Source organism: Macrotis lagotis, chromosome X (assembly GCF_037893015.1).
Source record: "Macrotis lagotis isolate mMagLag1 chromosome X, bilby.v1.9.chrom.fasta, whole genome shotgun sequence".
NCBI lineage: Eukaryota > Metazoa > Chordata > Mammalia > Peramelemorphia > Peramelidae > Macrotis > Macrotis lagotis.
The window spans coordinates 673735845-673747919 of record NC_133666.1 but is presented as its reverse complement, the minus strand read 5'-3'; the positions used below and the strand labels follow the sequence as shown (position 1 = coordinate 673747919).

Below are 12075 nucleotides of genomic sequence, written 5' to 3'. Positions count from 1 at the left end.
GAAACAGCAAAAAGATCACAAAATGAAGGGAGTAAGGAATAACAGATCCCCAAAGGGTTAGGAGCTTCAATGTGAGAGAAACACACCAGGCCCTCACATTTACTTCAATTTTTAATCCCTCTGACAGTTTCACAAAACAGATTTGCATCTATTTATCTACCAATTGTGTCAATGTGGCAAGCAGGGGAGGGGTTATTATCCTCAACTGGAAGATGATGGAACTGGGACCCACAGAGCAAAACACATTTGCCAAAAGTCACACAGTGAGTTAGGGGCTGAACCAGGATAGGAACCCAGGCCCACTGACTCTCAGTTCAGTTTAAAGGGGAAAATGAGGGCATCTAGGTGGTGCAGTGGATAGAGCACCAGCCCTGGAGTCAGGAGGACCTGAGTTCAAATCTGGCCTCGGACACTTAATAATTACCTAGCTGTGTGATCTTGGGTAAGTCACTTAACCCCATTGCCTTAAATGAATGAATGAATGAATAAATAAATAAATGAAATTTAAAGGGGAAACTGATATGAAGTACTCTTGTTCTATAAGAAATCATGAGTGGCGAGACTTTAAAGAAACCTGAAAAGACTTGGATGCATTGATGCTGAGTAATGTAGGCAGAACTAGGAGAACATTGTTCACATTAACAACACACTTGTGAAATGATTAACTATGGTGGAGGTAGCTCCTTTCAGCAGTTCAATGCCCAAGGATAATGCTGAGAGACTTGTGTTGGAAAATGTCATCTAGACATAGAGAAAAAAATTATAGTCTAAATGCAGAGCAAAGTTTACAACAATCACTTTTAAAATCTTCTTTTATGTTTTTTCTTTCTTTCTCGTGATTTTTCCCTTAGTTCTAATTCCTCTTTCACATCATGACTAGTATGGAAATATGTTAAACATGACTGTAAATATACAACCTATAATAAATTGCTCACCAACATCTGGAGGGAAGAGGGAAGCAAGGGAGGAAGAAAAATGTAGAACTCAAAAGCTTGCAAAGGATGAATGCAGAAAATTATCTTTGTGTGTAACTGGAAAAAATTTAATTTAACTTAATTTAAAAAATAAAGGGGAAACTGAAAAGCAGGAGATAGGGAACACAATGGAGAGGTGGGATGAGGGCAACTGCCTCTTTTCCTGTTTTTCATTTCAGCCTGCTCCTAGGTAGCCTGTGACAGGGGGCAGATATCAGAGCTGTAGGTATTTTAAGGAAGTATTTCGCTTGAGCGGCAGAGGGTGATGGAGGAAGTGAGTTCTGTCCTATAAAAAGCACATCTTGGAACCTGATAATAGAATCCAGGAAGACAGGACCCCCTCTTACCATAGATATCGACATTATTTCTTCTACTTTCTCTCCATTCCCATAACCATCATAGTCAAGGCCCCATCAGTTCCTATCTGGACCATTACAATAGACTCCAAGGAGGATTTACTTGCCTTACTTCTCTATTCTATGGCCTTTGTGCTGTATCTCACATGAGACACATCTCCTGCCTCTATGTTTGGTCACCCATGACTAGAAAGCGTTCTATTCACAACTATCATATCCTTCAACACTCAACTATCACTTTCTGACAGGAGAAGCTTTGCCACCTATCATTTCCCTCTGTTCTCCACGTCAGTGGTATCAAAATTGTTTTCCAACATCTCATCAGAACAAATCACTATTCTGCTCACAAATGATCAGTTGTCTCTGGGTTAAAATAAAAGCTTGCAAGCCTGGCATTTGAATCTCTTCATAATCTGGCTGTAACCCACCTCTCCAATCTTATTTCATATTAATCCCCTTCATGCCCTCAAAATCCCAACTCATTAGACTGTCAGTTCTCCCTGAAACCATACCTCCCACCTTTACACATTCTCAAGGCTTTCCCAATCTACTGAAATTCCTTCCTTCTTCATCTGCCTCTTTTACAATTCTTGTCTTCCTTCAAGCTTCTGTTCAGGTGTTACTGCCCCAGGAAGCCTCTCTGACCCCTCCACCCCTTCCCCTCAATTATCCATGCTCCTTGCCTACTTAAGTACTCCAAGAGAACATGCTCTGGTCTCTCCTTTGCACCTTGAACTTCCCACCCTATATTATTGTAGCAGGTTATTAGAAATCAGGATCCAGCATTGGTCTTCTGAACCCCAGTAGGACTTGGCCCCTCCCCAATTTTCAAAGGAGGGGAAGGAGGAGAAGATGGAAGACTTTAAAAATTGAAGGAGATTGAGAGACATGAAACAGAGGCATTGTCCCATATACACCACCGTCACTGCGGGTGACCAATAAACAAGCTGGCAGGAGACAATATAGAGACAAGAGAACTCCGCAACAGATGCTAAATGGCTATAGCCACCCTCATGGCTGAGAATCAAATTGGTAGCAATCTGTGTTTTTATATACTTTGCTTCATGTTGACCGATGTTTTTCTAAGAGAGCACAATCTGCACACCCCTCCCCCCCAGTCTTCATTGGTTTTGCTTTCTGTTTCTCTTTTTTTAATTTAAAGAGACTGGTTTCTCTAAATTGGTTTCCCAGTCACCTCCACACTACTTGCAATCCTTGCTCCCATTATTCTTATCTCCCTGTGCAAGTAAAATCTTGGACTCTATTCTTGGACTGTCAGGTTCTTGTGAATAAGCTTTAGTCTTACCTTACCTTACCTGGCCTTTTACCAGGCCTCCACCCTACTGTTAAGGAACCTCCCAACATAACGCGTCCCTCTTCACCTCCAGATCACTTTTACATGTTGCTTTCGCCCATTAGACTGTAAACTCTTTATTTGCTTGTGTTTGTATTCCTAACACTTGTACATAGTATGTATTAATAAAAGGTTTATCTACCCAACTATCCACCTCTCTATCCATCTATCTATCTACCTGCCTAGCTGCCTATGGCAGTAGATAGTGCAGTAGATAGAGTAGATAGAGCACTGGCCTTGGAGTCAGGAGGACAGGAGTTGGGATCCAGGCTCAGACACTTGACTCTTGCTAGCTGTGTGACCTTGGGCAAGTCACTTAACCCTGACTGTCATGCATTCAGGGCCATCTCTAGTCATCCTGGTTCCTATCTAGCCACTGACCCCAGATGACTCTGGAGGAGAAAGTGAGGTTGGTGAGTTAGCTCAGCACCCCCTCACCAAAATCCAATTCACATGTTTGTCATGGTATCATCTCCCTGATGTCATGGTCTTCTTAAGAAATAAAGGACAAATATTTATCATCATCATCATCATCATCATCATTGCCACTTATCGATATATGTACCTTTCCACCTATCTACCTGTCACTCCTTGGTAGGGTTAGGGCATTAGCCTGAGCATGCTGCTATAGCCTTTTGCTCCCCAATAGCATACCCAGCAGAATTCTTCTTCCCTCTCAAGTAATGAAAATTGAAAGTAAAGGGAACAAAGGAAGAGTTATTACATGTTCATGTGAGAAGCAGACATATGCTACCCCATAAGGAGACTTACATACACAATTACAGAAGCGAGGGTTAATTCAGCCCTATCTCCCCCATCAGAGTCAGGATTGGTCCAGACTCCTCCAGGTTACAACTCTTCTTCAACCTCCCAATACATATACTCCTTGATATGTTCCCCTTCCCTCATCATATATCCCATGATCAAAAATGGCAGAAAACTGCACTTTGAGGCATGTCAGTTAATATGCATGAGATTAATTAAGCAGGCACAGTTGGCTAGGATACCATGACCAGGGCATGACCACCTACCCGTTTTGGCCAGTTTGGAGTTCTACCATTTTGTTCCCTGAAAGCCCTGACCATTAATCTCACAAAGTAGGACATGCTTATCTTTGCTGACATCTTTCTGTATTTGGCAATATCTTTGGAAGCAGAACTCTTCTGGTATTCACTCCTTACCATCTCTCTCTCTCACTCATTTTAATGACTGTGTGTGTTTGTGTGTGTGTGTTTGTGTATGTGTGTGTGTTTGTGTGTGTGTGTGTTTGCGTGTGTGTTTGTGTGTGTGTTTGTGTGTGGGTGAGAGAGAGAGAGGGAGAGAGAGAGAGAGAGAGAGAGAGATTGGAGATTAAATAGAGCCAAGAGGAAGGATGATAGTGATGTGTATCAAAAATTTTATACTGAAATTTTTTTTGACCGAAAAACAGAGTCTCTCATAATTACTGAGAATACCAGCTGGGGGCTCAAGATGAATAAAATACATTTTATTGATTTATATTTAGACTACCTCTCAAAGCAGAAAACACAGATCTGGATGAACTGAGGCAAAAGAACTCAAACCGAGCAGCAAGGTAAAGACTGTTCATTTTTGCCCTCCCTCTCTACCTTTCCCTTGGTTTCATCCAGAGACTTGTCTAAATGGGGAAATCAAAGCCTGAAGGTCCTGGCAGAGGGATGTTAACTAGAGAGAAAGCTATTCCACTAGGGAGGAGCTGGGAAAATCTCCACCCAGCTCCCCCTCTTTTGCTTTCTAACACCTACACTATCAGATGCACCCCTCCTTTGCCAGATCATACTTATCTGCATTTATTCAGCATTTCCCCAATAGAAAGCAAGCTCTTGAGGGCAAGGAAAGATTCACTTTTAAATCTGTGTACCCAGAGATTAGCTGAGTGGATTGGGCACACAATGGATGCTGAGCCACTGTTGAGTTATTGACCCAGATCACAATGAGGCAGGAGAGCAAGGGACCTCGATACCATTTCACAGGATCAAAAACATTCTTCTATTGCAAGAAGCCTTTAGGATAATAGGCTCATCAATCTAGAGCTTAAAAGAACCATATCATGTTACTATGAGAAACTTCTGGGATAATAGGCTCATCCATCTAGAACCTGAAGAAACTCCAGAGGCCCTCTCATTTTACAGATGAAGAAACTGAGTCTCAAAAAGTAAGTCAACCAACAAGCATTTAGGTGCTGCCATTCATTTCAGTGCCTTTTCTCTCATAATTATTTCCTAATTTTCCTGTAAATTGCTTTGTACACATTTATTTCCATGTTGTCTTCCCCATTGGATTGTAAACTCCTTGAGGACAGGGGCTGTCTTTTGTATTCCCAGCACTTAGCATAGTTGGTATACAGTAGGTGCTTAATAAATGTTTATGGAATTGAGGTGAAGCCCAGATGCAGCCAGATGTCATACACAGCGATGTGAAGGCCAGATGTTCATCTTACCCATACTGGAAAACCACTATCAACCCAAGAGCATCTCAAGGTCATGAACAGAAAAGTGACTGACACAGACCAGAAAAGAAAGCCCATCAAGCCTCAGTTAACTCCCTTCTCTGATGAAAACGGAGAACTATCCGGATGGGATCAGGACACAGACTGGAGCCTTGAGTCCCTTGGGGAGGCCAATGCGGAGGGCAGAGCCCCCATTCCCAAGTTTCTTGATCTTTCTGACCTTTTAGGAGTCCAAGTTAATTAGCCTGACTGTCACTGGTGTCCAGGGAGATCCAACCAGCTCAGAGACTGGCAGGTTCAATCAGCAGATCCAACTCCCAGGCTGACACCATGGAAAAATAACCGTAGCAAATCCATCATTCGCATGTAGGGAGGCTAATTACAGCTCTGCTAAACTCTTTTCCAAAGGTCTGATCAGAGCTGAGCTAGCAGAGCTGGATATCACTTACTTCAGGTCCCCCAGGCTCATGCCAGAGGGCAGCCCAGGCTAAGTTAAGCCTTCCTGCTCTGACACTGAGCAGTCCAGTACCCTTCCTCCCAGTACATCCCCTGGAGAAATACTCCCACAAAGTAATTCAATTTGGTCACTCACTGCCTGGGCCGTCAAATTCCCATCTTGTCACCAAGCTGCCTCCAGGTGGGAAATGAAAAAGGAGATAACAGGGCCAGCTGCCTATTAACCCCTGTCTATAAGCCACAGACCCATCACTTCCTCTGGAGAAAGTTAATGAAGGAGGTGGTGCAGCTTATAGGGAAAAGCAATGAGCTAGGTGGGAGTCGGACAAACTGGCTTCTAGTCCTCATCTGCGGCTAAGTAATCATGTAAAAATGGACAAACTAAAAGAGTTCTCTCTAAGCCTCAGTTTCCTCAGCTGTAAAATGTCAATATTGTCCTGCCCACCTTGCTGGGTTATTGTGAAGAAAGCATTGTGGAAACTGCTCAACATTCTCCTATATGAGCAATGAATACGGAAGTTATGATTTCAGTAGCTACTTTATAATTTTAAATAGTTATTACTTCCATATCACTTTAAAGTTGGCAAAGCACTTTATATATTGTATCTTATTTCCTTCTCACAAGACTGGTAGTGAGGTGCTATTACTAGCCTCATTTTACTTATGAGGAAACTGAGGCAGATAAGCATTCATATGACTTGTTCAGGTAGCAAATATCAGAGGCAGGATTTGAATTCAGAGCTTCCTGATTCCAAGTCTAATTGTTCATTTACTATACCATTGTCTCTAGGCAAGTTCCTGCTATATCTATCATTTATTAATTTAAAAAAAAGTCCTGGGGTGGCTAGGTGGCTCGGTGGATAGAGCACTGGCCCTGGAGTCAGGAGTACCTGAGCTCAAATCTGACCTCAGACACTTACTAGTTACCTAGCTGTGTGGCCTTGGGTAAACCACTTAACCCCATTGCTTTGCAAAAAAAAAAAAAATAAAAATCCCTAAAAAATAAAAAGTCCAGAGGACAATAGCCAGGGTGGTAGAGTCTTCAGTGTTTGGCATTTGGGATTGATAATCTGGAGAAAAAAGTCTCAGAGACATATGCTTTCAAGAATTTGAATTATTGTCAAAAGATTAAATTTATTCAGTTTAGTCCCAGGAGGTAAGACAAGAAATAGGATGAATAAATTGCCAAGACACCCTTGTAGGATTGATTTCAGGAAAAACTTCCTTACAATTACAACCAGTGGGAATCAGCTCATGGTGGTCCATGAGAGAAGATGGCTAAATTTTCAGCATGAGCCCTTACACCTCAGAAATCAGCAAATACTTCATATCTGGGCTTGATTCATTATGGCTTTTATTGTCTGGATCTAAAAAAGTGATGGAGAAAATTTAATAATGCAAATTAAATTTCAGAGTAAGTCATATAGTGCCTGAATCAGGATTTGAATTCAGATCTTTTTGACTTCAACTCCACTGTTCTGTCTACTCTACCACAAAGAAATGTTTCATTCCAAAGAGTCTGGTGATTATGAACGTGGTGTTATTTAAAATATTGATGTTTTTGTTAAGTTATATCTGACTCTTTGTGACCCTGTTTGGGGTTTTCTTGGCAACAGTACTACAATTGTTTGCCATTGCTTTCTCCAGCTCATTTTACAGATGAAAAAACAGAGGCAAATACAATTAAATTACTTGCTCAGCGTCTTTACGGCAAGTAAGTGTTGGAGGCTGGATTTGAATTCACATCTAGTCCTATACACTCTATACACTGTGTCACCTAAATGTCCCTTAAAAGTTCATGGATCAATGTTATGTCCGGGTGGCTGTGAACAACATTTTTATCTGTAAAGATCTCCTATATGGTTTAATTGTTGAATTATCAAGGATATTTGGGTATTTGTTTTTGTCTTATGAGCATCTGTGATGTTAGTTTTGTGCATTTCTGTTATAGAATTCTTGTCACCTGATCATGTCTTTCTAGGTAACCAATTAATGCCTTTTTTATTGAAACTTACTGGATACGGGCACATTTGCCACCATTTCATTGAATGATCTTCATAGGTCAATTAATTCAGAATTTTGAAAGAAAATCTTTTTGTAATTTCTGATGACAACACCCTGATCCTGATTCACTCTAAGCCTTTTTATATTTCTATAAATAAATCTACATGACTGAACCTTTTGTATGATACTTAACTGTTAATATACTTAATTGTAATAATATAGTTGATATAATGAGTGGGTGAGCTCAGGGGGATGTTGCCCATAGAGGACCTTTTGATTCTACTTTTGTCTCTTAGCTATTTCATAAACTTTATTCATAGATTAAACCATTTTCAGTTACATTAGATTTTAAGTTTTTTCGTTTTTTTTTTTTTTTTTTTTTTAGATTTTTGCAAAGCAAATGGGGTTAAGTGGCTTGCCCAAGGCCACACAGCTAGGAAATTATTAAGTGTCTGAGGCTGGATTTGAACTCAGGTCCTCCTGACTCCAAGGCTGGTGCTCTATCCACTGCGTCACCCAGTCACCCCTAGATTGTAAGTTCTTCAAAGACAAGAACTGTCTGCTGCTTTTCTTTGTAATCCCAATGGACAGACAACACAGTGCTTAGCACTTTTGCTTAATAGATATTTGTTGATTGATTGACAATTGACAAATTCAGTGCCATGTATCTAGCACTCTGTGAAGTGGGGCCTATTGCTACAAAATTATTTCTTCAGGATTTGACCTGGTTATGACCAGAAAGGACAATGATCAATTTTGGAAGGGATGTGAGAAATCTGGGACACCAATGCATTGTTGATGGAACTGTGAACTGATCCAACCTTTCTGGAGAGCAATTTGGAATTATGCCCAAAGGGCAATAAAAATGTGCATACCCTTTGATCCGGCAATACCATTACTATGAGATCATGAAAAAGGATAAAAACACCACTTGTACAAAAAATATTCACAGCAGTTCTGTTTGCAGTGGCAAAGAATTAGAAATCAAAGGGATATCCATCAATTGGGGAATGGCCAAACAAATTGTGGTATAAGGATTCTATGAGACACTACTGTTCTATTAGAAATCAGAAGGGATGGGATTTCAGAGAAGCCAGGAAAGACTTGCATTAATTGATGCTAAGTGAGATGAGCAGAACCAGAAGAACATTGTACACCCTAACAACAACATGGGGGAGACGATCAACCCTGATGGACTTGCTCATTCCATCAGTGCAATAATCAAGGGCATCTTTAGGGAATCTGTGACAGAGAATACTATTGGTATCCAGAGAAAGAACTGGGAGTTTAAACAAAGACCAAAGATCATTACCTTCAATTTAAAAAAAATTGTCTTATGTACTACATAATTTTGCTATCTCCAATATTTTATTTCTTCCATTCAATTTTGATCAATGTATAGCTTGGAAACCATGTAAAAATTATCAGATTGCCCTCAGGGGGGCAGTGGAGAGAGAAGGCGGGGGGGGGGGGGGGGAATTGTAAAATTCAAAACCTTATAAAAATGGTAGGTAGAAACTACTCTTCTGTATAATTGGAAAACAAAATATCTGTTAAAAAAAATTTACCTTGATTTTGTTAAGTCCAAGTGCATCTATCATTGCTTTTTCCTTCCTTTTAACCAGTAAGTGTTCATCTTTCTGTAGCTGCCTTGGGATGATAAGCTATTTGTTCCATTAATATTTTAAGGATTTGGGTCTGGATACCTTCTAAATCCATTGTTGTAAATTTTAAAATGTAATAATGCATTGTAATAATGCAATGCAATAATTTACAATGGAATAAGTTTATGTTAAGACTGTATTTTGATAGTGCAGGTGGCATCCCATCCATACCTTCTCATTTTTGTGTACTTTTTTGTCAATGTCTTATCTTCCACTGAGGGACCGTCCAATATTTTGGAATTTTCCTTTTAATTCTTTGATGCTGAATGGGTTCAAATGGTGCACATGCAATGCCCACTGATCATTCTTTGCTTTTGCTATTTGACTAGCCCTCTTCCCTTTCTAGACATATGCTTCTTTGATAATATCTTTTATGTTCTAATGCAACTATGTGATGCAGCAAATACAGTGCTGGGTTCATCTTCCCAAATTCAAATCTGGCCTTAGACACTTACTAGCTATGAGATACTGGCAAGTCATTTAACTCTATTTGCCTTAGTTTCCTCTTTTGTAAAATGAGTTGGAGAAAGAAATGGCAAAACACACCAGTATCTTCACCAAGAACACTTCAAAGGAGGTTACAAAGAGTGACACAACTGAAAAAAGGATGTATACTGCAGTTTCCTTATGTCCATCATGAGTCCTTTCATAAAGGACCTTTTGTTTCTACTTTCGAATCTTATCTATTTCATAAACTCTATCCATAGATAAACCATTTCCAGTTAACATTAGATTGTCAGTTCTTGGAGGGCAAGAACTGTCTGCTGCCTTTCTTTGTAACCCCAGGGAACAGACAACACAGTGCTTGGCACTTTTGCTTAATAGATGTTTGTTAGTATTTAATAGATGTTTGTTGATTGACTGACAATTGACAAATTCAGTGGCATGTATCTAGCACTGGTCCTCTGGTTGACCAGATCCTTTAATTCTTAGGAGACTAAGCATTCCAAAAATTGATTAAATCCAATTCAACAAGCCTTCATTAGATGCCTTCAAGGGCTTTTAACCCATATGGCTATTAAAGAGCCCAGACATCATCTTAGGTAGATTCTACTATGAAGAATGAATATGTTTATAGTAAAAAAAAATCACAGGATGGGGAGACATGAACTGATGATGATATGATGATGATGATGATGATGATGATAAAGCTAAGAATAATTCTAAAAGGAAGAAAGAAGAGAGAAAAAGAGGGAGAAGAAAGAGGAAAAAGAGCTAATATTTATTTAGCACTTTGAGATTTGCCAGGTACTTTACAGACTTCCTATAGATAACTATGCCTCCTTGGGGGGGGGATATCCAACTGCATGAAATCATAGCTGAATTCATATTGAAACATGACCAATTAATTAATCAACAAACATTGTTTAAGCACCAGCACATGCTAAGCACCCTGATAATGCTGAGACTATAAAGACAAAAACAAAACAGTTCCTGCCCTCCAAGAATTTCTTTTGTGCATAGGGTAAGACCAAACAACATTGGTTGCAATTGAGTTTGCATTCTATCAGAGGAAACACTATATCTACATTGAAATAGATACACTATATATATGCATGTTTGTTCCAAAAATGGTGCTTTAGACAATAAAATTAGGATTGCTATATTGATTAATATCACTGACCTTTTTTCTTCTATTATCTTTATAATTAAGGCTTTGCTCTCAGTGGAAGGAGGAGGGAAGGATAATGTAGGAAATGAAGGTGATACAAAAACAAATTATCAATTAAGATATTAAATGAAAGGAGGAATGAGGGCACTCCAACCAAATACATTCAGAGAAAATCTATTGCAAGTGAGTCAATTTAAAAATCCTATTAGAAGGAAATACAAAATAAATTCAAGGCATATGATGAAAAAAGAAGAGAAACATTAGTTTCTGTAACCCTGGACTCCTGCCTACCCAGTACCAACTAGAAGGTCAGTAAGGTGGCGGGGGGAGGCTTACCTTGGCCTTGATAATAGTACAATTTAAGGAGCTGTTGTTCTGATCATAAAGAAGGCTGAACTCCAAAGCTCCCAGGGTAGCTAGTGGGAAGGAAGAGATAAGATTCAGAAGAGAAACAACTAACCCTGGGCAGAAAAAAAATGAGCCAACCCATCCAAGTACCAATTCCATTTTAATGTTCTGGATCACAGGCATAATCATGTTAAACACATTGGCAAATAGCCTCTACCCTACTGTGGGACCTGAAGAAGAAGGAAAAGGAGTCAAACTTTGTATATGAATGGCATTTGTTTGGGTAAGATTGTGAGATTGGCCAGAAGCACATGTCAAAGAGTGATGGAGTTGATGTGTGAAGTTTAGAGTCTGAAACTCAGATCTGCTATTTGTAGCTTTTGAGTGACTGGGATGGGTGGTTAAATGGTGCAAAGGATGGAGCTCCAGACCAGGAGTCAGAAAGACCTGAGTTCAAATGTCGTCTCAGATACTTGGCACTTACCAGTTGTGTGACCTTAGGCAAGTCACTTAACCCTGATTACATCTGCAGTCTTCCTAAACTGTATCTGTCCCCTGAATCCAGATGGCTCTGGAGGAGAAAATGAGGCTGGTGACTTAGTACAGCACTACCTCACTCAAACCCAATTCATTTGTTTGTCATGGCATCACCTCCTCTGAGGTCATGGTCTTCTTTGAGAACAAAGGACCAACAACAACACTAACAATGCCACTTTGGATTTAACCTTCCTGGGCCTCAGTTAACTTACGAGTTAGATGCCTCCCAAGGTCCCTTCTACCTCTAAATTCTGTGGCAGCGACATGCTCGTGTCTTGTATCAATTGACCAATAAACAGTTAT

General features: G+C 39.9%; 1 protein-coding gene across 1 annotated transcript in view; it reads right to left on the bottom strand.

Moving 5' to 3' along the window:
• The window catches only part of RPH3A (rabphilin 3A), a 116810-nt gene that overhangs the window by 33652 nt on the left and 71083 nt on the right, over positions 1 to 12075 (bottom strand). The window contains exon 11 of the mRNA XM_074200771.1: positions 11224 to 11303. Within this exon, the coding sequence (XP_074056872.1) occupies positions 11224 to 11303 (80 nt within the window). The remainder of the gene's footprint in view (positions 1 to 11223; positions 11304 to 12075) is intronic.